General features: G+C 46.9%; 1 protein-coding gene across 11 annotated transcripts in view; it reads right to left on the reverse strand.

The window, feature by feature from the left end:
• Positions 1-25,104, reverse strand: part of CACNA1E (calcium voltage-gated channel subunit alpha1 E) — a 654,182-nt gene that overhangs the window by 64,777 nt on the left and 564,301 nt on the right. For all 11 annotated transcript variants that reach the window (XM_045048892.1, XM_045048898.1, XM_045048896.1 and 8 more), the window contains 17 exons: positions 24,996-25,049; positions 24,040-24,129; positions 22,307-22,516; positions 21,458-21,570; positions 19,639-19,751; positions 19,152-19,283; positions 18,600-18,672; positions 16,662-16,779; positions 14,799-14,866; positions 13,939-14,036; positions 9,696-9,752; positions 7,922-8,569; positions 7,178-7,491; positions 4,739-4,898; positions 3,465-3,594; positions 2,706-2,765; positions 1,815-1,921 (listed from right to left, as the gene is read on the reverse strand). In XM_045048892.1, the coding sequence (XP_044904827.1) occupies positions 1,815-1,921; positions 2,706-2,765; positions 3,465-3,594; positions 4,739-4,898; positions 7,178-7,491; positions 7,922-8,569; positions 9,696-9,752; positions 13,939-14,036; positions 14,799-14,866; positions 16,662-16,779; positions 18,600-18,672; positions 19,152-19,283; positions 19,639-19,751; positions 21,458-21,570; positions 22,307-22,516; positions 24,040-24,129; positions 24,996-25,049 (2,545 nt within the window). The remainder of the gene's footprint in view (positions 1-1,814; positions 1,922-2,705; positions 2,766-3,464; positions 3,595-4,738; positions 4,899-7,177; positions 7,492-7,921; positions 8,570-9,695; positions 9,753-13,938; positions 14,037-14,798; positions 14,867-16,661; positions 16,780-18,599; positions 18,673-19,151; positions 19,284-19,638; positions 19,752-21,457; positions 21,571-22,306; positions 22,517-24,039; positions 24,130-24,995; positions 25,050-25,104) is intronic.

The raw sequence follows: 25,104 nt of genomic DNA on the forward strand, positions 1-25,104 counted from the left end.
CAATGAGATTCCTAAAGATGGGGTGGATTCCTTGATATACTTCTCTCCTTGTCTTTCGTTTCTTCAAAAAGACACAAACTACTTTATTGAGATCAAAATAAGAAAGAAGAACAATATGGTGAATAATGTAAGCAAATGAATTGACAAAATGAAAAGGGAACTTGACCTTTTAGAAACTCAAAGGTGATATTTATCCCTTACCAAATAAATAGGCCTCCTTAGGAAAAAGACTCTAATGCTTCTTTCTAAGAAGGAGGAAGAGGAGCTGGGAGTCCCCTTGGTATAGCCAGAGCTGCCTTGATTTTTGTCTTGAGGTGAGAATTCATACGAGGTAGAGATGTTTGGGAAAATGCCATGCTTTTGTGAAATTTCCTTGGAAATAGCTCAGTCATGTCTAACGGGAGTCTTTCCTGTTGTGAGACACAGGTGATTCCATGCGACTCTAATAGGGGTTAATATACTGGTGTACATGGGGTACAAGGGACACTGAAATTGATCTGCAAGGTCAGCTCAGGGTCATAAGCCACATTCACCCTGGCTCTCCTTTGGGGGGGTCCCTCATGGGTGGGACAGCAATTCAAATAGCCCACTTCTAGGTTCTGGGAGATCTTAGATTCTTAGGACAGCTGGAGACCTTTCATCTCTCCCACAGAGAGCTCCCTACCCTCAGCCACTTGGGGAATGTTTCTTCTTAAATCTCACCCCACCTCTTTCTCTGCCAGGGTAGACAGAAATGGAAGCTTATGGTATTTGGGGAGCAGGGGGGGGATGGATGACCCCTTTCTTGGACCTGGCAAGGTCAAACCTATGCAGGTATTTTGCCCCTTCCCTCTTCCAGTTGCTATCACTGACAACTCCCAAATGTTTCCCTTCAGCCTCATCACACTGAAGCCAGACTTGCTTAGAAGATTCAGCTCTTGTACTTGAAGAGTCTGGAGGGAAGCCTGCTGCACCACCTAGGAAAGGGGGGAGGCTGCTATGGTGGTGGAACAAGGTAGAGACAGAGCCCAAAAGGCTGTCATTCATCTGAGGGTACTCGACATACCAGCTTAGGGAAAAGGCCCTGACACCATGTGTATTTCCCAGCTATACCCTGGAGGGTTAAGAGAGCCCCTTCCTTCCCTTCGCCGGATTCCACAGGAATGTCGGAATGTGGTTGAAAACCTGCTACAGCTGGATCAATGTTTGGGGGAAAAAATCCCCAAATGTAATGAACACGGTTTAGTTACCTAAATGGTTTAAGACTGTCTTCCTCAGTGTGTTATCAAGGAAGTTCCTAAATCTTACGTTCTGGAGTTAAACGTATTAACATGGTTCTGATGTCCCTGAAATCTCTCTGGGGTGTCTCTGCTCATGAGCAGAGAGTTTCCTCATGCTCAAGATTCTGTGATCCCCAACTTTGTTCTACGCTCTACATTCTTCTTTCAAGCTGATTCTTTGTTTGAGAGAATCAAGAAACGAGAGATACGTAAGCTGTCCCTGGGTCCCTTCCTGAGCCCCTGGAGGCACCGCCAACATGGGTGAGCACCTGCCCATGCTTCCTCAGAGGAACCCCAGGGCCTCTGACTTCTCCCTAAGGACTTTCCCGGCTCCTCCTTCACCAGTGCTACCGTTTCGGGCATGTGAGCTGAAGATATAAGGCTCCTAGAAGTACCACAGAGGGCAAGCGGGAAGCAGATTTCAAGGGCAGCTCTCTTTGGCACCACTCTGAGTGAACTGTTTCTCAGGTTGGCCTTGGAGAGGCCTCATCAAAATCAAGGTCTCAGGAAGAAGAGACAACAGGGAATTGAACAAGAAGAAAGAGTTACACTTACGCCAAAGCAAAGGCCACCAATGCGCCAACCACCACCACAAAGTCCAGGATGTTCCATAGGTCTCGGAAGTAGGACCCATCCTGCAGGATCAAGCCCTGGTCTATCATCTGAAGGAGAAAGATGTGAACAGCCAGGGATGAGCCCACTGGTGTCGGCAATGCACCCTGAGCTCGGGGCTCCCCATGACAATGCCCCTACTGCCACTGTCTCTACAATCAACCCTGTACAAGGACCTGAAGAGCAAGAGGACATGTCTCACAGTCTCTCTTCACCTCACTCTGAAGCCTGAGGCCCCTTGTCATAGCCACCAGGGTTCAACTAGACTCCTTGGCTCTCACAGAACTCTCCCACATTCCTTCCTCCATTAGTGGCTCAGAGCACCAGGCGTTGCCACATATGCACAGAGGAGGGAACCCCACATAAGGGAGACTATGAAAAGAATAGAAATGTGGGGTGTTAGGATGGTGGGAAACAGAATGGGGGGCAGTGAGGGCAGCTGGAACTACATGTTGTCCAGGAAGACCCATCCCTAGCTGACCCTTTGCCTTGGCACGTGCCCAGGCTCAGACCAGGGAGCACACTGGGGAGGTGAGTACAATCCCCACCCCTGTCTGCATTCCCACTGCCTGCCTGAGAGTGGGCCTGGCTCCCCTTGGGCCATACCCACAGGTCTGCCCCAGTCTAAACAGATCCACGCAGACGTGCTGTACCACAACATCTTATGACAGACTTCATCAGAATTCTGAGGCCAGAGGAGGCGTGGCTGGAGGCCCTACTGAGGTTCTGTCATTGGCTGGTAGGTGGCAGCACTGGGGAAGGGCACCAAACTAAAGGAGCAGACACATGACCCATCTAAACCCCGTAGCCCAGCTTTTCTCTAGAGGCTTTTACCTTTATAACCATCTCAAAGGTGAACACGCCAGTGAAAACATAGTCAAAATACCTCAGGACCTGTAAGACACATATCCGTGAAGGGGAAGAGCATCACATGTGGCCGCCAGGCTATACACATGCCTGACTGCCCGTGTGCATGCAGTCCTGCACCCCCACCCCAACTCGTTTCTACCTCAGGACAGAAGCTTGGGATTGAGCCTGCTAGTTGGACACAGGAGGAGGGGGACCAGGCGTTACTGCTGGCACCGCATGACTTAGCGGTCAGTCCTTGGCTCTTCCCTCCCCTTGGGCAGAACTTCACTTCTTGGGTCTGAATGGCCTCACAAATATCTCCCTCAGGACCTAGAATCCTTGTCAGTTCCAATCCTCCTGACCTCCCTCATACTCCCCAACATACACCCTTAGGACCTCCGGGAGATGTCTCAGCAGCCTGGGGTAGAGCTTCAGCTCCCCAACTTCATGCACATCCCTCATGACCCTACATGACCCTGTAAGACCTGGCTGGCTCGGGGGAGAAGGCCCACTGCTGAAACATAACAGCACACAGTGTGGCTGGGGAGTGGGGACTGGAGAAAAGGGGCTGGTCTTGAAATGGTCCCTACTTTGCCCTGAGGGACTGGAATGGACCATTTCTTAACCCTTCTTCACTCCCCAGGAACCTGCCTTAATTCCCTTTTAATGCTGGGATGGGGAGGGGCTGGGATGGGGTGGGTACCAGGGTATTACGGACGTTGCAAACGGCTCCCGTGCACCCACTTTGTTGCGCTCCGAGTTGGTCAGGACAGGGTCCTCGGCTGCCAGGGCAATGCTGCTGGCTGCGATCACCAGGAGAATGCACATCTCAAAGTAGCGCAGGTTCACAATGTAGTGGCAGGCCCTGCGAATCCTGTGGGGTGGAAGGGCCTTCTGAGCTGCCTCTGCTTCCCTCCCATCCCCATCTCTTACTCCCCACCCTCATGCTCATCAGCCTCTTCCAGACAGCCAGGCCCTGGCCAGAGGAAGCCATGGGGAGAGCAATTTAATTTCTCAGGCACCACCCTTGATTTAAAGCTCCAGTGGGAGAAGGTAATCAGATCGGTTAGAGGCTACGGTATGCAAGCCAAATACATTATCTGCAGGCACGGGAGCAGCCAGCATCAGATTACACGCACTCAGCATAGCTACATGGGACCCTCCATTGTATCTCAGTGTCACCTCCCCCACTGTACAGAAACTGGGGCATAGCAAGGAAATCATAAGAAGCCAGAAATGTAAAAATAGACTTTGATTCTAAGATTCCTGATGAGAGGAACAACAGGTTTTTATGAGCCCCAGGTATTCTGATTAAAGTGATTATATTCTATAGATTGTACTCTGGACTCAGGTGACCCGATATACCTTAGCCCGAGTTCCTTCCCTCCCAGAGGCTTGTCTGAATACTGCCCGTGTGGTCACTGAAAACCTTTCTGTCTTCCTAGCCTCAGAAGCTGGTCTATGTGTACATCTTGCTCATTTCCGGGGCAAAGGCAGCTCAGTCTAACCTTCCATAATCTTCTCTGCCACCTCCATCTCATAGCCCTACCTCTGCTTTGAGGACCATGCCCATTTCAAAATCCACATATAGGGAAGTGGGACCAATCCTCTTAAACTCCAGTGGGTGGTCTATTTATTCCAGGCTCCATATTCTCAGTTCTGTCCACCACTGAAATATTTGGTGACACATCCCAAGTAGATTTCCTTGCTCCCACCCCAGCCCTCGACACAACCTACTGAACAATTTGAGGTAAAGGGTCCTTTTCTCATGACATTGCTCATGCTTCTCCGTCTTAAATTATTCTTCAGATGCAGCACAAAGCTCAGCGGCGATTCAACCTCATGACACACTTCTACCAGGGAGCACCCCGCATGTTTCAGATGTCTGGCCACAGTTCACTGAGAAGGATCAGGGGGGTGAGCGGACCCTCGTCTCTCCTCCTCATCACCCCAACTCTGGCTCTAACCCTGGTCGTCTACCATGGTGCCAAAGGGCGAGCGATAGGAAGGTGCCTTACGGGTTGGTGGTGCTGAAGATGAACATAGAGCTGTGGGGAACCATGGCTTTGCCCGTCTCACGCTTCTCCTTCTTTTGCTGCTTCTTCTCTACCTCTTCCTCCTCCTCTTTGATCTCTGCCTCCTTCAAAGGACTGGCTTCTCCATCAGTCTTGTTGCTAACTGTGAAAGGCACATGTTGAAATCATCAGAAACCTCGATGCATGTGAGAATAGCACCTTTTGTTTTCCACAGGGATGGGATAGAGACGAGGGGAAGGGGTTACAGGAATGCGTCTAGCCAGGCACCCTGCAAGCACTGGGTTTGTTAGATTACACTGTGAAGCCCTTACTCTCCTCCTAGCCTGACCCTCACCCTAATTTTACATGACAGCCTTTTTGGGCATATAAATAATAATCATGTGGGGCACCTGGGTGGCTCAGTAGGTTGAGTGTCCGACTTCAGCTCAGGTCATGATCTTATGGTTCATGAGTTCAAGCCCTGTGTCGAGCTCTGTGCTGAGAGCTCGGAGCCTGGAGCCTGCTTCAGATTCGGGTCTCCCTTTCTCTCTGCCCCTCCCTCACTTGCACTCTGTCTCACTCTTTCAAAAATAAATAAACATTAAAAAAAAATAATAATCATGTTTCCCAGGGTAACAGAACGATTATTTCTGTTGTAAGGCTTACAAAGTTATATCTAAATATCTAGATTCTTTGTCTACATTTACTTATTGAATTTTCACAACAATACACCTTGAGCGGCATATATTATGTCCATTATACAGATGGGAAAAGTGAAGTTCAGGGAATTCAAGTTATCTATCTTCAGTTCATACAGCTAGTTCCCAACTCAAAATCCTATATCTTTTCAATGATATCACACTGCAATGGAAGATTTTAAGAAACCATTACTCTGTTTGCAGCTGACTCTCTGGCTGTGCTTTTTCCAGTCGTGATTAATGTTGAAACGGGAATGCAATATTCATGCAAATATGGGACCATGACGGCCTTCCAGGGCTAGGAGGATGAAGGAGTCAGAGACTGAGTGGAGCTTTTGGGCCGCCACCCTCAGTTTCCACATGCAACTTACAGTGTGGGTTAAGTGGCAGGGAGGCTAAAGTTGAGTGGGCAAGGGATTCAGTCAAACTCTCCCACTCTTCTCAGTGACCAACTCTACCCTGGAGCCTTGTGCAAGCAGCAGAGCTCTGAAGCTCTGGCTCCTTCTGGGTCCTTCCAAAAGGTAAATGATCCCAGATCCCTCTGACATTATGCCCTTACCTATGACCAAGGCCATAGACTAGCCCCAGGACAGGAGCAGAGGAAGGCCAAACTTTGTTGATGTTTCTCATAAGAGAGGGTCCAAAAGACTTACTTATTAGAGCATAAAATTAAACACACACCACAAGAGGTTGTGAGTCTGACATCCTGAGACATGCCCAAGTCAACCAACCCCAGGAGCAGTGAACATGGGAGACTTCACTTTTTAAAGCAGTACTGGCATTTTGAGTGTACAGAAAGTAAAGCAATGGAGAGGGAGCAGAAGAAAGAAAAACAGGAAGAGGAGACTGTCCTATGAAAACAGAAATATATGGGAAAAATCAGAAGGAAAAAAAAGCAAGGGTAGAGCCCTCTGGTCATAATTCAGTGAGCATGAGGCGGCAGCCAGAATTAATGCAGGAATGGAAGTGGGGTGAGGGGTGGGGGTGAAGTTGGGGTGGGGGTGGGTTTAGTATGGGGATAGAGGCAGGGTTAGGGCAGGAAAGGGGGTGGGGCTGAAGTGAGGATAGGGGTGAGGTTAGGCTAGGGCAGGGATGGGGGTAGATGGAGGGCTTTCTGCTGTTTCCTTTTGAGGTCTGGAGATTAACATCCATTGCCGAGGAATCTATCAGAGAAACTGAGTAAAAGCTCCTAGGAGAAAAGAGTAAATAAGAGTAATAAATTCATAAAATGTTAGTGCTGAGGAAGACCTCAGTGATCACCCAGTTCAGTGCTTCACTTTAGGGTTGACAAACTGAGGCCTCAGGAGAAACAGGTTTGGAAGCCACACACTAAGCGGTCTGGACCATCTCCTGCTCCACACGGGTTCCCTAACTTGTCCGGGTGACATGGCCCCTCGGAGGTCCTGGAGAGTGCCATCGAGTGTTCACATGATACATCAAATAGCCACGTATATACATCTGGCTACAAAACCACACGTGATCTCTCTGACGTCTCTATGATGGTCACAGGGGCCAAGGCGTAAGCAAATTTTACAGATAAAACTAAAGATGGAGAAAATTCTAACTAATTTTCCTGCAAACCTAGATAAAACTGCTCCTATTGTTTCCTTGCTGAAGAATGATTTCGTCCTGCTGGTGGGGCTTTTCACGTTGCTTTACTGAGCGACTCCGGAGCCATAACTGTCCCCAGCCCTGGGTGGGATGGGTGGTGAGGGTGAAGGGGGACAGGGACTTGTGTTCTCACTGTGAACCACAGTTGAGTCCACCAAGGGGCCCACGTCGGGGATGGCGACGGTGACGCTGGTACTCTCAGTGGTGGCCTTGTCCGTGTTGGCCGTGACACAGGAGAGGTCGGGCTCACTCTGACTGATGGCCCGGCCCATGTCCAACTGCACATCCCCCAGCAGAGCTTGCTCACTGCTGCCCTCCGGCTCCTGCTCTGTCAGAGCCGTGTCCTTCCCCATTTCCAACTCTGGCTGCGGCTGGACTAAGGGTGTGTTGGCCTCGTCGAGGGCTCCTGCCAGCCCGGAGCCTCTGGGCACCATCAGACTGTTGGTCCTGCGGAGACAGAGGAGGAGACGGCTGGTGCTCAGATCAGAAGAAGATGTTCTAAAGTGGCTGGTGAGCCAGGCAAGAGGGAAAGTGGGGGGAAGCGCAAGGAGCCTCGCTCGGAGCATGGCATCTGCTGCCTCTCACCCCCACCCACCCAGGCAGAGAGGAGCTAAGACCCACAGGCGCTGTCCGTGCCTTGTTCCCATCCATCCACCTATGACCCACACCCAACAGGAGATGCCCTAGAAGACCAGTCTCTAGGTTTCAGGGGGACAGAGCCCACTGTGTGTCATATTTACCCATGCCTTATAAAGGGTGCATCAGTATCATTTCCATTTTATAAAAGGGAAAAGTGAGGGCCAGGCGGGACTGTATTGAAGCATCCTTAACACCAGGAGGGCTCTATGCCTCCAGGGCACTCCTGCAGCTAACTTACCTCCTTAAGTCTTGGCCTCTTTCCTCTTCCTGGATTGTGGGTTCCTTGCCCCCGTGGCTGGCCCTGGGCTCGCGGTCCTTCTCCCCCTCGGTGGGCCCCTCTTCATCCAGACTCCGCTCCTGGCTGGCAGACCTGCTCCGGGAGGTGGAGGAGGGTTCCTTGCCTTCGGTCCTGACACGACGGTGCCTGCTGCGCCGCTGGCTCTGCCTGTGCCTGGCCCGGTCCTCGAAGGTCACCACAGTCTCCCCTCCCCCAGCCTCCTGCTGGGTCGAATCACAGTTCCCATGACACGGCCTGGCCAGCCATGGTGGCTCCCGTTTGCCCAAGGACAAGGGGCTCCTCTGGTTGTCCAAGGCACTCGGCAGGTCCCCTCCGTCCCCCTTGAGGGACCCCCCGCGGCTAATGCGCTCCTCCTCACATTTCTCCAGGCCCAGGCCCAGGCCCTCAATGGGTCTGGGTCTCCGGTAGAGGCTCGGGTGGGCGTTGAGTGGGTTGAGGGGGCTCAGCGGGTTGAGGGGGTTGAGGGGGTTCATTGGTGGGGCCTCCTCTTTGTTGAGGGCCTCCTGGCTGGACATCTGCATGTGCCTTCTCAGCTGGCTGGTGCGCTGCTCCCACACTGACATGTGGTGCCGGCGCCTCCGCTCCCTCCTGCCAAAGAGGAAAGGGTGAGGACCACGGTCAGGAGCTGACTGCTGAAGGCCAGGGAGGGAGCCACAAGGGTGTAGACCAGCCCTCAGTAGCCACGGGAAAGGGGTGGGACACATGGGGGGCAGCAAACGGGAGAGCCTAGGACCTGCAGACAGGAAGCACAGAGAGATGCAAGGAGCCGAGTGGGCCACGCACGAGTAGGTGGTTGGACCAGCGCCTCCTGGTGTGTGGGGCTTCCCACCCTAATCCCTGCTCTGCAGTAGTCGAAGGGCGGGCAGGGATCAGCCTAGGACTGAGCCCCCAGGGCCTGCAGGAGAGGAGCAGAAGGCTTACCAGGTTTTCACTCCCCTGTTCTCCTTTGCTCTCAGGGCACCAACCTGTACCCACCCTCTGCTCACCACTGGCCCTTAATTCAAGGTCAGAGATCTTTCTTCCTCCTACTCTCCCTGTCTTTGGTCCCTCAGATGACAGCCTGGGATAGCACAGGCTGAAAGGCGCAATGGTGGGCTACTCTTGGAGGATGACGGACGGCAGTGACAGGCAGACCCACGGAGTCATCCCCCTCAAAAAATAAGAGTGCCGTGGATCTCTTCCACAACAGCCGATAAAAGCCACAGGCTGCACGTGTAGAGCCCACCAGAAGCTCATTCTCCAAGCCGCTGCTGAACATCTCATGTGGCGGCAGGAACACGCAGACATATGCACGCAGGAGAGCACGCGGGAGTGGGCTCACACGGGCGGAAGGGTAGTCACCTACTCTTTCACTCACATGTGCCCACACGCATCCTCACTGAGGCCCACACCTGGCTGTACACAACTGCCTACGTGCAAGGCACACCCACCAACACCAATTACCCACACCAACGCGTGCCCACTCACAGGCCGCGCAGAGGAGTGAACAACACACAGGGTCACATACCTTAGACACACACTGATATAAGCACATGTCGGAAGGTGCAGAGGATAGTGTCCACAAACCATGTGCACGGAACACACGCACACACCACAACGCACACTGACATACACACCCAGCGCCACTCTGCCCACTGTGTGGTGAGAACAAAGACACGGTGTCCCTACACACACACATAACCACTCACAAACACGCAGACCGGTACACACATACAGGTGGCTGCTGCGTGGCTCCCACATCGACATGTGGTGTCTTCTCCTTCTGTCTCTTCTGGGAAAGAAAAACGAACAGGTTCAGTTCACCCCAACCTCCTGGAACCACAAGCCCCACAGCCACCAGCCAATTTTCAGGAAGAGGCACAGAGTCCTCTACGTGCCCGTACGTTCTCCACATGCCTGCTGCCCTCCGTAGACTCCCGACCTTCAATTTGCCAAGGGAGTGACCTTTGATTCTTACTCTGTGCAAACACGCGGATCTAGTTTTTGAAGCGTACATGCAGGGACACAATGGATATGTCATTTCGTAGAGTACGTAGCTTCAGGTGCTCAATCATCATGCCCGGCACTCACACCTGTACCTAAATACCTTTCAAGAGAGCTATTCTGGAAACCGCATAAACTTGCATGAAAGTTGTATTTCCCTCCATCATTTCCAGGCTATTCACAGGGGTGTGACTTCACAACTCATCACTCCAATCACTGTAAAATATGCAAGAACAAATGCTTTGCCATGCACACCATCAAAGCCACACAGTAGCCCATGGCCAGAGGCAGGGTCACCACTCCATGAGCTGCTGTCCATGTACTTCAAGATATGTGCCATATCCCCTGCAATTGTGCAACACAGTGACCCTGGCCAGAGGCCTTCCAGGTTCCATCTGTTCATCCAGGTAAAACACAGTAATAACCTTCTTAGTCATGCACAGGGGAAAAAAAAATCTTTCTACAGACATACACATGCTGTTTCCTTTTGTTTACAAGCTCGATAGAAGGTCAGACAGGCAGGGTGTGGGAATCACCCACAAAGGCAAAAAGGACTCATACAAACACAGCCGTCACTGCAAGATCAATGCTCAGGTAGAGGACAACACATCTGGGACACCTGTGGAGTGAGCTCGCCCCAAGTCCCGGGCTGACAGCCCCAGTTTGGCCCAGTGGGCCCCTGACTAGACCTAGGAGGCTGGCAAGTGCTGCGCCCTCCCTGACCAATGGAGAACATGCTAGGTAAAGCGGCACTGCTCAACTGCCATGTCTCACATGCACAGGGGAGCCTGACATGTGGGTGGGCGGAGGGAGTAGAGGCAGCTGGTTGGAGCCTCGCTTGGCATCTGGAAGAGGCACAATGTGTACACGCATCCACAGAGTGGAGATGCCTGTGAGCCCCCCATCTGCATGCACCCTTCAGCACAGGCAGCTGCAATGCAATAAGGCACACGTGGGCTGGTGGTGCCAAGGAGCATGGGTAGCATATAGAAATAGAAGCACACACACTAGCCAGGCAGCATGCACACCCACTAGGGAAGGCAGATTCTGCCGTCTATTTGCAAATTCTCAAATACTCAAATAGCCGTTCTCCAGAAGCACATGTGTAAGAGTTTAAGTACATGGAAGAATTCTCTTTCTTGTGAATGCACACAGGTGTGTGCGCGCGCACACACACACACACACACACACACACACACACACACACACACATACACAGACCAGTCAAACAGAGACCCAACTTTTAATTCCCACACAAATCAGATACACACTTCAAACTCCTCTTCACTTCTCCATTCACACGTACGAAGATCCAAATTCACACCCCATCATGAATATACCTTCATTCTTAAAATCATACAGAGAAGCATCGACATATCTCCCAACTCATGCATATGTGACCTCACATACACCTTACATGAACCTTGTGGATCAGGAAGGGCAGCTGGCGTTCTTTCCATTTCAAAGATGGGGAAACAGACATTGTAGAATCCTAAGTGGCTCTCTCTCCAAGTATACTGAGCATGTGAGTTACAGAACCAGCCCTCAGACCTTCTGATTTGTAACAACACGCTTTTCATGTTTCTTTATAGACAGCCACACCTTGGTTATACAGCAGCCCAGAAATCAGGGGTCTCGTTTGCCCTCCCCAGCAGCACACACCCACCCTGACATAGTTCCCAGCAGCAGCACATACCCTACAGCAACGTACTGCAACCAGAGCCATATCTCTGTTCATCGTGGAGAGTTACAGCACCTTCCTCCACCTCTCCAGGCCCAGATACACACACAGCTCACTGCCTACAGCCCTATGCCCTACCAGCATTTCATTCATTCTTTCCTTCTATAAATAGTGAGTTTCTACTCTGGGCCAAGCATCTTCCCAACTCACGTCTCCAAACCCACTCTTCCTCAAGCTTCCTCATCTCAGTAAATAGAACCACCCACTCCTAAGTGACAGCCAGCCCTACCCACCAGCATGTTTGCATACCTGTGTGTGTGTGTGTGTGTGTGTGTGTGTGTGTATTTTTAACCCAAACTCACGAGTGCAAGGAAGGTGGGGAAAGAACTACTCAAGGCCCAGAGATTATTCCAGAGAGGAAGGAGTTGTTCTGCCTTTCTCCATCAATCTTTAACAAATTTTCAGGGCAGTATTTTCTCACGCACAAAGAAAGGGCTGAGAGGCCAAACCTTCAGTTCTGAAAGGTGAGGGCAAGATGAGGATCATCCAGGGGAAGGAGACCCCCACATAAAACCAAGAATGCCTCTACAGGGAAAAGCAGCAGACATTCAGAGACCTTCCCATGAGCACTTGGCAAAGAAAGGCTCCTCCTTTACCAGCTTCAGGGAATAGATAACGGGGTCTGGTGTCAGGATAGAGTTATACCTACCAGGGGTCTCAAAGTCTCCCCATCGATCCCCAGGGATGCCCACATAGGCCTTGCACAGGCTCAGAAGTCACAACAGGGATTCTCAGCCCTTCCTCCAACACCTTCTTCCAGCTCCACACAGGGCCCACACCCTGCTAGTTCCTGCTAGTTCTACCAGCAACCACAGGTTCAGGTTGGATCCTCAAAGTCTATACTTGCTGCTCCACTCTCTAATCTCTCATCCTCCCCCTAATTCATTCCATCTGGATTCTGTTCCCACTGGGCCACTGAAACTGAAGGTCCACAACAACTTTCATTTTGCCAAAAGAAATGGTCCCTTCTCTGTCCTCATCTCATGTGATCTCTCAACAGTAGTTAGCTGTACTGTCCAGTCGCTACTTCCTGAAGAGTTTTCTTCTCCAGGTCTCCAGGACATGACCCTTCCTTGTTCTTTCTTCCTACTCCTAATTGCCCCCATCAGTCTCCTCTGCAGGTTTCTCGTCAGCTGGACCTCAAGGCACAGGAGTGCTCTGGGCTTCTGTCCTTAGCAGCTCTGTCTCCACTACGATTCACTCCATGCCAGCTCACTCATGCTGAGAGTTTAATGCCATCCAAACTCAAATGGCTCCCCCCAAATCTTTATTTCTAACCCTGACTTCTCTTCTAAGCTTCAGACTCATGTAACCAATGGCCTATTCAACATCCTCACTTGGATGTCCTCTAAGTATCTCAAATTTAATGTGGCCAAAATGAATCTTGCACTGTTCTCTAGACTATCAGTAAATACCACCACCATCTACCCAGTTGCTTAGGCATCAAACCTTAAAACTTGAGAGAAATATTTTTTTTATCCCCACCCCCATGACATTTAATCTATCACCTCTTCCCGTTGGTTCTCTTTCCAAAGCACAGACTGAATGTGATTGCTTCTCATCTCCTCCATGGCTATGATGGCCTCAACTACCATCATATGTCACCTACTTTACTCTAATGGCCAAATCTGTCTCCCCACCTCCACTCTTGGCCCCTACAAATCCATTCTCTACAGGGAAGAGTAACCTACTATCGGTGTAAATCATGTCATACCCATCCTTCCACTTTAGACCTTCCATGGTTGCCATTAGAATAAAAGTTAAAATCCTTTACCTGGTCCTTCAGGATCTCCCTGGCCTTGTCTCCTAGTCTTCTTTGCTCCCTGCATATCAGCTTCACTGCACCTTGCTGGAGAACACTTTTCCTTCATAATTTTACATGACTGCCTTCTCCATATTTAGATCTCTGCTTGAATATCACCTCTTCAAGGAATCCCTCCCAGACTGCCTGTAAGTACTCCGCCCAATTCTTATTCCTCTGCATTATTATCCTGTTTTATTTACCTTACTGCAATTATCACTGTCTAAAATTATTTATGTATGTTTCTTATCTAGCTCACTGAAATAAAAGCTCTGGGAGAACAGAGACTTCATCTTGCTCACTGCTATATTCACAGGACATCTCCGGGCATGGAGTAGGCATCCTCTGATAATACACCATTCTGAGTTGATGAATTAATTGGCTGTTAGCACAGGAGCCCAGGGGTCACTGAAGTGGGGACAGCCAACTCACTCGATAGAAGGCATGTTGGGTGCAGACATCGGGCTGACCTCCTTGGCCTTCTGCAATGCATGTTTCTGGTTGAAGGCCTCCTCTTCTTCTTGTTCATCCTAGACACAGAGCAGGGATGGGTTTGCTGGTATCCCCGTGAAGGAGAATAGCTGCCTTGGCTCTCCCCCCAAGTTCTGGAGACCAGGTGAAATGAGGAAGGCAGGAGAAGAGGTTAACCAAGGCAGTTTGAGGGTGGGTTGGCTCAAAGACTTCAGGAGGCCAGGCGCCAGGCCCTTTTGGAAACAGAACCCTTTCAGCCCTGGCATGGCCAGTTTCTGGTTTCCACCTTGCCCCAAAGGTTTCCTCACAATTCTTCAGGAAATCCATGGAATTCTACCCCAAGCTCCTAGCCCTCAGTGGAGCTACCCACAGCTATGGAGGTCAGAAGCTAGAGCCAATACCTCTCAGATGTTCTGCAGTATCTGGAAGTGATGGAGCAGGGCCCTTCTAGGCAGAACCCCGTGAAGTAAAAGGCTGAGACTGTGCCTCTACTCATGCCCTCTCCTCTGCCAAGCTGAGTGGCATCATCCCAAGTGATCAGGCAGGGACCCCATCCCCTCACCTATATTCCTGTTGTAAATGTCTCCTCTTTGTGATGACACTGGGGAAAGCCAGTTCAGGTGAAATGACTAGAGCTACTAAGAACACACATCTTACTTAGCCTGCTCTGTTTTTCACATACTATACATTATTTCACTTGATCCTAACAATAATCCTGTGAGGTATGCAAAACAGATATATCATTCCCATTTCATCATCTACCCAGTTGATGAAGTGCCCAATGGCATTAGAGAACCATCAGATCCCCAGAGAATGCTTACCTTGGTCAGCTCTTGGGCATTGGCCAGATTGTCTACAGCAATGGCCAAGAACACATTCAGCAGTGTGTCTGGGGTGATGAGTTAAGGACGGGCGAGTAAGAAAAACAAAAGGCTTCAGCAAGACTGAGATGGCATCTCTAGGTCTTTCCTGCCTGGGATACCAGCAGGAACAGAAGTTACCCCAAAGCATTGATTAAGCAGGGGTTATGCAGCCCTGTCTGAAGGGGAATATATATTCCCTCTTCCACTTATCTTCTCTTTGCATAGGACAAAGAAATAGCTAAATCCAACCACTCAGGGGCCAAGGTGGAGTAAGGAGGCCTTTAGATAGCTATGGCCTCTCCTCACGGCTTACTGAATAGAGATCGGCTGAACAACATGACAACAGGAAGCTCAATGCAGGAGCTCATGTCTCCTTTCTGAGAGGCTGGAACTGAAGCCCACCTAGACCAATCCTACTACTCTGTTCTTAAAGATGAAAAGAAATGAGATTCCACAGCTCCATCACTGATTGGTTCTCAATAATGGGATGCTAACTTATTTCTCTCATTCTTCTTATCCTGGAAGTCTTCCATATTTCATTTAACAAAAATGTCACAGAGCACACAAGGTCATTATAGAACCTATTTCTATTCCAAGCTCTAACCTCTGAAGTCCCAATTTTCCAACTCTTTTTGGGGTCCATGTGTTGTGGAACACAGAAGTGGTTCCAGCATAAAAGTCCAGGTCTAACTACCCTCAGAGTAATAGGAAAATCAAGGTGCCATTGTGACAAACTGACCTTCTGTTTCTGTGATGCATTGCATTAACTTTCTTTTTATGGGTTTCTCATGTTTGGTTCATAGTCTGCTCTGACCCCTAGAAATTTTCACAGCAGATAACTTAAAGGAGTATCTTCTCTCTGTGAGACTATGGGAAAAGCCAAAGTCCAGCTATATCACATGGCTCTCCTTTTTCACTTCACCAATCCCATTTTAAGGCAAATCTCATTCCCCCAAAACATTTAATGATTGTGTAGAAGTTAACAGTTTATAAGGTGCATCCAAAGAAATTATATCATTTACTATGCACAACAAAGGGGTAAATGCTGTCATCCTCCCCACAGATGTGAAAACTAGAAGTTCAGGGAGATTAAGGGACTTTCCCAAGGCCACACAGCTGGTAAACAGAATTGTTGGGATTAAAACATAAATCTTCCTAGTCTACATATTATGACCAGACATAGGTTTGGGAATTAAATGGACTCAATTTCCAGTCTCCTTTTATAATTTAATAATTGTTTGACTTTGGTCAAGTTAGTTCATCTAAGTCTTAAGGATTAGATGGTAAGGTAAGGATTAGATGAAATGGTACCTGTAAAACACTTAGTACAGGGTCTCATGAATAGCACAAATACAATAAATGTTGGCTATGCTTAGGAGTATTAGTATTAGTCATAGTACTAATATTTTTGAAAGCTTATTATGTGACCAGTCCTATTCTATATTAACATGTAATTAATTTATTAGTATTACAGTGTGGTCACTATTTCAGCCTACAGTTATCTTTGTCAACTCTTATTTTCCCCAGCTGATAGCATCTCCAACTGTTCAATGTAAGAGCCTCATAAGTTATTATTTGTGTATGTTGTAGATATAGATAATACTTTATCTTCTTGTTTATATTTGTCTTCTTGACCCAACTACTGTACAATGTCCTTAAAATCAGAATCCTTATTTCTCTTAGTACACTGAACTATATCCACCCCAATGCTACCCTGATGCCCTAAAAAAACCCCACCCACCTCTACCACCATCACCACCCTCCTCAAATGCTGGTCCAGGCAGGCAAAGAGCACAAAGAGGAGCATCTTAAAAAGGATACAGTTTCCAAACAAGGTGAGCACAATGAAATAGATAGCTGACCACATGCCTGAGCTAACTCCACCCTGGGAGCGGATCCCATTGTACATAACCTCATTCCAGTCCTCACCTGTTAGGATCTAGGCAAAGCAAACAATAGGCAAGTCAGAGACCTGGGTTGGTTGAAAAAATGGGGTTAATGCAAAAAGGAAAATTCTCGCCTAGGTTTTTTCCATCTACCTCTTGCTTGGCTATTCTTCCAGGGAGAAAAATAAAGTCATTTTTATGAGCAATTCTAAACTTTCTTCTGATAAGGAAGAAAGGCATTGAAAAATAGAAAGAAAGCATCAAAAGGAAAGATTCTATTCCTCAGACTACAGACTCCCTCCATCTCCAGCTTTGCCAAGTCTATGGTAATCACACAGATCAAGTGGTCTGGTCACTACCAGACTATGCCAGGGGAGCCAAGTGTATAGTTCTTGAGATAGCAGCATTATTAGAAAGAGCCTCATGGGCTCCAGTTCTGGAAACCTGGGTTCTGGTTCAGCCTCAGATTCCAGCTAAACAGTGTTTTCTATAGCACTCGGCATTATTTATTTTTGAGTTTGCCCCCGTGATTTAAAAATATTTTTTGTGGGGGGGGGATAGTGGGGGTGGGTGGAAAACATAATTCATTAAATGGACACGTGGGTTAGAAGATGCTTCCAATTTTAGAAAACCATAAATGTGATATGACAGTTTTACTTCTTCCTTACCAATTTGGATGACTTTTACCTCTTTTTCTTGTCTGACTGCGGTGGCTAGGACTTCCAGTACTATGTAGGATAAAAGTGGTGCAAGTAGGCATTATCAACAATTGCTAAGCTATGGAGAGAGCCCAAATGTCCATCGATTGATGAATGGATAAAGAAGATGTGCTACATATATACAATGGAATATTACTCAACCATCAAAAAAAAAGAAAATCTTGATTTTGCAATGATGTGGATGGAGCTAGAAGGTATTATGCTAAGTAAGACACATCAGAGAATGACAAATACCATATGATTTCACTCATCAACAAAACAGATAAACATATGGTAGGGGGAGGAAAAAGAGGAGAGAGGGAAACAAACCACAGGAGACTCTTAACAATAGAGAACAAACTGAGGGTTGATGGAGGGAGGTGGGTGGGGGATGGGCTAGATGGTGATGGGTATTAGGGAGGGCACTTGTAATGAGCACTGGGTGTTGTATGTTAAGTGATGAATCACTGAATTTTCCTTCTAAAACCAATATTGCACTGTATGTTGGCTAACTAAAATTTAAAAATAAGATAAAATAAAATAAATAAAATAACAGTAAACATTAAAAAAAGTGGTGCAAGTAGACATCTTTGTCTTGTTCCTAGTCTTAGAGAAAAAGGTTTTAGCTTTTCACCACTGAGTATGATTTGGCTATGGGTTTGTCATATATGGCCTTTATTATGTTGAGGTATGTTCCTCCTATATACACTTTGTTGAGAGTTTTATCATGAATGAATGTTAAATGTTGTTACATGCTTTTTCTGCATCTATTAAAATAATCATATGACTTTTATCCTTTATTTTGTTAATGTGGTATATCACATCAATTGATGTATGGATATCAAACCATCCTTGCATTCCTGGAATAAAGCCCACTTGATGGTGGTCATAAATACCATAAGTTACTGAATGTCTTTGCCTTAATATCTCTTGCAGACTCACAAGTATGGGGAAAAGGCCAATCAGGTAGTTATAATAGAGCTCTTCCATTATTGGTAAGAATGTAGCTACAGAAATTCTAGGAATTATTGTGTTGATAATTATTCAACAAGAATCCCAGTTGCCTGGAATGAGCCTGGAAAGGAAAAGTAGTATTCTATTAACATATCACCATTTTTCAGTGTGAGCTCCAAAAGATCTTACTTAACATTTTTACCTGCCAGTTGGGCTCATACCTGGAATACAGTCATGATGGCTGCCGGAAAGGTGTCAAAGTTTGCTGAAGGAGTCCCATCATTAAAGTTAAACCTGAGAAAGAAGTTCAGAGAGAAGAATAAAATGAAAATCTCACATGCAAAGTTTTTCCCTTCCTGAGATTGTTCTCTTTTTATCACTTCTTTTACTCTTTCTCCACATCCTCTTCTTCCTTCATTTCTCCCTATTCAGTGTAACTTATGAAGATGGCATTATTAGTGGCTATTACTGATGCACTGTGCACTTTGTAGGGCATGGATAATGAGATAGGGTTTGGGCTGACTCTGAGTTATAAGGCCCCATGCTGTACATTTCAGGGACAGTTCCCAAGAGAGGGGTCTTTTCCAGAACCAGAATCCTGTACACTGTGAAAAGGTTAAAAACAGAGACCACCACACACACTCAGTGGTTGATGGGCCATGGAAAAAAGCAAACAAGATGATATCATGGTGATCAAATTAGAAACCCGAGTGCTCACAGGCTGAAGACTGGGTTTTGAGGCTCCTTTGGATGGAAAGTTCATTGGTGCTTACCTTCCCCCAAACAGCTGCATTCCTAGGAGAGCAAAGACAACGATGAAGAGGAAGAGGAGGAAGAGCAAACTGATGATAGACTTCATAGAACTCATCAAGGAGACCACCAGATTTCGCAGAGATGCCCAATACCTACAAAACCCAAACACTGTAGCAGTGAACACTGAATATAAACTTATCCCCAATCCAGCTGGGAATCTGCCTGGTAGTGTATGAAATGTGCTGCATTTGTATATTTGTGTGAAGGAGAGATGTCAGCAACAATGAGGCTCCCCTTGGGAATGTGACATGGGATCTGGCGTCATAGATACTTTTCTGGTTTGATATTTGGGGAAGGAGGAACTGAAGAATGGAGCGGGGACATGGTAGGGAAGGGGAACATATGGCGAGGGAGAACAGGGGATGGAAGGAAATATAATATAATAAGGGAGAGAGAAGCTTCCGCTCTCACAGGTGGTTGGGAAGAGTCCAGTTTATGATCACTTACTTGGTTATTTTAAATATTCTTAGAAGCCGGAGAGCTCGCAAGACACTGATTCCAAAAGATGTACCAGGTCTGAAGATTGCCCAGACCACTTCAAAGATACTGCCCACTGTGACCTAAAGAGCCAAACCCAGCCACAGTGAGGAGGAGGAGAAGAGCAGAGCCTTCTGGCATTCAGCAGTCAGCACTTTTCATTGGGCTACGGTGAAATTGAAACTCTCCCCACCCCACCCGGCACAGCTCCAACAGGACTACCTATTTGTGAAGGCTGCCAAAGGAAAATGAGACTCTACTGCCTCCCTCCCCACTTCTCTCCACTCCTCTTCCTGACTTCAATCCTTCATGCTGGAGATTGGTTCACTGACTGCTGTTTTGTCCTTGGTGAAAACTACAAGAGCCAGTGTGCCTCTGCACAAATTTGATAGCCACAAGCGTTCTTACACAGTAACTCCTTGAACAGACAGACAAAAGAGTGATACTCAAAGCAAAGAAACAAATTTGAGTTAATGCAGGTTGCATCCCAATGTAAAAACCTCAGAGAACGTCCACGTTCTCTCACCGTCCGAGAATTTAGCACTAACAAGAAAGAATCACTAACAAGAAGCACTAACAAGGTTCATTCACCTATATGTGAAGCATCTTTTAGCCACACAGGTCCCATGTACCCCAATGTGACAGTACTACTTGGTGGCACAGAATCTGATTGCTGTGGGAAGGAGTAGTGTCAAATTAACATTTTGGCTTTGTTTTCATTATATTTTCACTGAATGTCTACTATATTCTACACAGTGCTCTAGGACAAATAACAAAAATTAATCCTCACTGCAATGCTGAGAAGTATGTAGAGAGGGAATGGTCTTTCACTAGCTGTTATGCCTGAAAATTGCCCGTACCCAGAAGCATATGTTCCAAGTTAAAATGCAGATTGGCAAGTGCTCAAAATCGTTAGCACATAACTGAAGATTTGGCAGGAACAGAAGTGGGCTTGGCAGAAAGAGAAGTGGTTCAGGAACCCAAAGTTTTGCAACCTAGTTCTGCTGCTAACTGGCTATGTGAACTTGCACACGATGTTCTCTATTTACTCATTTTCAAATGAGAAAGATAATTCCTGATATGTAATAGAGTGGTTAGGAGTCCCAAAAGCAGTGGAGGACAAAAATGTATGTCAAAACATCTTGAAGGCACACATTTATATATCAACACATTTATATATCAACAGTATTTAGGAAGTGAACACTGGATGAAATAGTCTATGTGGGAACTTGCTAATACAAGTGTGTGTGTGTGTGTGTGTGTGTGTGTGTGTGTGTGTGTGCACGTTTGCATGACAGTATATCTAGGTAACTTTCCCAATTTTAAACTGAACTAAAAAATACACAAATATATAAGCTTCTCTCTCTCTCTCTCTCTTTTTTCTTTTTTTTTTCTTTTTTCTTTTTTTTGTTTTTTTTTTACTGAACCACCTTCTGGAATCAGTTCCTTTGTTCTCTCTCAGGCTTCCCCCAAGACAATAAGTGGTTCAAAACTTACTATGGCTAGATCTGTCAAATTCATACAGCTATCCACTTAAGTGTGCACCATGGTATACGTGTTATACTTCAATAAAAACATTAAAAGTAAAAGAGCTTTAAAAAAACAAACAAACCAACCCTACAGTGGGAAGGATTCACTCATTCCTGACTTCCCTGTAGCTAACTTACTTATTCCCCTTTTATAAATTCTGATTTCAGTGCTTCATGCTGAGCAATGGAGCAAGCTGCTTATCTCAAACCATGGCATATCAACACGAAGCAGGAGGACAGGCGGGCTCCAAAGCACTTACCCCAAAATCAAAACAGTTGAATGAAGAGTGAAAGTAAAGTCGAGGCCCCATGCCATACATCTTCAAGGACATCTCCAAGAGGAACAGTCCCAGAAACAGAAATTCTGCATAGTCTGAAAGCATCAAGAGAAGAAGCCTTTGTTCCATAGATGGCATGGGCTCCTGCATGCCCCAGCCCGACACTCTCACCTACAGAGGAGCCCTCAACACCAGCAGGACCCATAATGCAAAGACATTCACTGACCGTGTCAGGTCAAAGCCAGGCAAAACCTGATGATATCTGCGTACACTCTGATCTGGGAGTCCCAAGCACACTCCGCATATTAGCTTTGCTCTTTTCAACAGGTGGATTTGTCACTATCCTTTAAATGGTATACAGCTCTCAGGAGAGAAGGAAAGAGCTTTACCATGGCTTTGATGCAACAGCCAGATTCGACCTATACACACCCAGCTGTGACAGCATCCTGGATCTTCATTGACACGCAGTGGCAGCCTTACTCAGAGCTGACCTATAAGTTCCCTTATTGGTCTACTGGAAGTAACCATTGCCCTAAGAACTTTCTCCCCAGGACTTAGGTGACCAAACTCTCTACACCACTGAGCCTACACCATTGAGCCTAAGTGAAGGCTTTAAAGTACCCAAGGCTAACACTATCTTATTGACTTGTCAATAAGTTAGTGGTTCAATGATGAATGACAAGGGGAATGGTCATGTGATATCCCAACCCCTTGAGGACAACTCTAGCCTCCCTCACAGAACACTGCCAGGTCCAGTAGGATGCCTGCTCTCTTACATTCACATTCCAATTCGGCAGCACCTGTGACAGCCAGTAGTCACTATTCACTTACAGAGGAGATGGGTGAGCCACTGGGGCTGGTTGTGATGGACGATGGCCACACAGGCAGTGTTGAGAGCCACAAGGCTCAACACAATCCAGTAAAACACCTGGGATTTGACCATGTGGCGGATAGAGATGCGCAGAAGCCTTTCTTTGTGCCGGAAATAGGAGGCCCCATCCACCTTTGCGCTTTTGATGCTGGCTCGGGCAAGAGGTGTGCCTAAGGGGAGACAAGTACAGAAGAAGAATGAGGCTGCACAACAGATCACCCTCCATGGCAAGGGGGCCTTCAAAGGGGGAGACGGACAGCTTCAGTTGGCTCAGTGACCACCATGTTGCAGGCCCAAGGAATCCCCTTGATATGGGCTAAGTGTTTCCATAGCAGAGATCCCTGGTTATCCTCACTGGACACTCTAAGTTTTAGGAAACCAAAAGATTCCCTGGGCATGACATGAACCATACATCCAGTGTTCTGAATCCTAACAGGATGATGTTTATGTTTTTCATAGATTAAGCTTCTTTCTGGCCTTTCCTTTTAAATATGCTTCAGGCATTGGAGTCAATTGGCTGCATTTGTGGTATTTCTACCACTGGCAGCCTAAAGCAGCAATGAGCTCTGTACAACTCTTCTGCTTTTACCCTATGACCCAGCAATAGCACTGCTAGGAATTTACCCAAGGAATACAGGAATGCTGAAGCAATACCCCAATATTTACAGCGATGTTTTCAACGATAGCCAAATTATAGAAAGAGCCTAAATGTCCATCAACTGACAAATGGATAAAGATGTGGGGTGTGTGTGTGTGTGTGTGTGTGTGTAATGGAATGCTACTTGGCAATGAGAAAGAATGAAATCCTGCCATTTGCAGCAACGTGGATGGAACTGGAGGGTATCATGCTAAGTGAAACAAGTCAGTCAAATAAAGACAGATACTATATGTTTTCACTCATATGTGGATCTTGAGCAACTTAACAGAAGACCAGGGGGAAGGGAAGGGGAGAAAAAGTTACTAACAGATAGGGAGGGAGGCAAACTATTAGAGACTCTGAAATACAGAAAACAAACTGAGGGTTGATGGGGGAGGTGAGGGAGAGGGGAAAGTGGGTGATGGGCGATGAGGAGAGCACTTGTTGGGATAAGCACTGGGTGTTGTATGGAAGCCAGTTTGATAGTATATATATATTTTTAAAAAGGTTGAAGTGAGACCCTTCCCTTTTTCTGGGGAGGTAAAATCTGCATTGACCAGAATGTCTGGGAACCTGGGATTGAAGAGGGTTTTTAAGGGTTGTCAGTAACAATCTGTTTAAACATCACATGGAAGTAGGTAGGTGCCACTGTGGCTAAGCAAATGATTCCAGGGTCTCAAATGGGGGTCACTAGAAGCATCAGGTCCTCAGGATCTTCTGAACAATATCCCAAAGTGGGTTCTCATTATCACATTTAGGACAGAAAGTATATATATATATATATATATATATATATATATATATATATATATATATATATATATATGTAAAAGGGATACATCTGACACACTTGAAGAATCTGGTTGGATTCTTAGCCCTCAACCCCATGGTCCATTTTTCTCTGCAACTCACTGTCATCTATTAGATTTCCAAGACTTTCTCTTTTTCTGGATTCTTTGGATTCTGTTCCTCTTTGTGGCGCTTCTCAAAAGACATGATCTTTCTTTACATAGAAGATTCAGACCAATAAAAGAAGATCTAACTGGTTCCACTCACCCACAGAGGAGATATCAACACAGTGCTCATCGCTGGAGTCTCGAGTCATGGCCTCTGTCCGGCTCCTTTTGATGGTTGCCCTTCGAAGCACTGTACCAGGGAAGGGGAAGTCCAGTGAAAGAACACAAGAACAATCAGATCATTCAGGTCAAAGCTGAGGACTGTGTGCCAGAGGCCTCTTGACACAGGCGACTGCCTTGAAACAGCTGAGCCATGGTTACAGAAATCACGAATGTCTATAGAAACATGACTCGTGTGCTCAGCAGCACCTTGAAACACATGTGCTCCAGAGTCCTTGCCAGACCCTATCTACACGCAGTCGTAAATAGGCACTCCATATCTATTTGTTCTGGTTCTTCATAAACAATACCACTTCCTGGGGCGCCTGGGTGGCTCAGTTGGTTAAGCGTCTGACTTCGGCTCAGGTCATGATCTCACAGTTCATGAGTTCAAGCCCTGCTTTGGGCTCTGTGCTGACAGCTCAAACTCTGGAGCCTGCTTCAGATTCTGTATCTCCCTCTCCCTCTGCCCTTCCCTAGCTCATGCTCTGTCTCTCTCTGTCTCTCTCTGTCTCTCAATAATAAATAAATGTTAAAAAAATAAAAAACAAAATAATGCCACTTCCTGCTAATGAAAGTGGTCCCAAGACGATCCCTGCAAATTTTCAAAGAAGATCCCTTTCCATGCCACTGGTTGTATGATGGTCTTTTCATTGCACAGTAGCAATCACACGCCCTAGAACAAAGCAGCTATTGGAGTTCATTTTCATCACTTCAAAAAGCATTTAAATCCATGACTCAATTCCCTTCATTTTAAAGCATGAGGGATTTTATGACAGAGAGACTTTCATTTCAAATCCCAGAGCACCACTCTTTTTATTTCTTTCTCTTTTGATCAAGAGATTGCCACAGCGTAAGAGGGCGCAAATGCAGTAAAGCGTTGGAGCACTTCCTTACCTTCTAAGGCTGATGTTCCAGCGTTTTTATTTTCTTCAGCAAGCATGACTTCCTCTATATGGAAATAAATGGTTTAGTAAATTATCTGTAAATGTCAAATTATTTCACA

Source organism: Felis catus, chromosome F1, assembly GCF_018350175.1.
Source record: "Felis catus isolate Fca126 chromosome F1, F.catus_Fca126_mat1.0, whole genome shotgun sequence".
Classification (NCBI taxonomy): Eukaryota; Metazoa; Chordata; class Mammalia; order Carnivora; family Felidae; genus Felis; species Felis catus.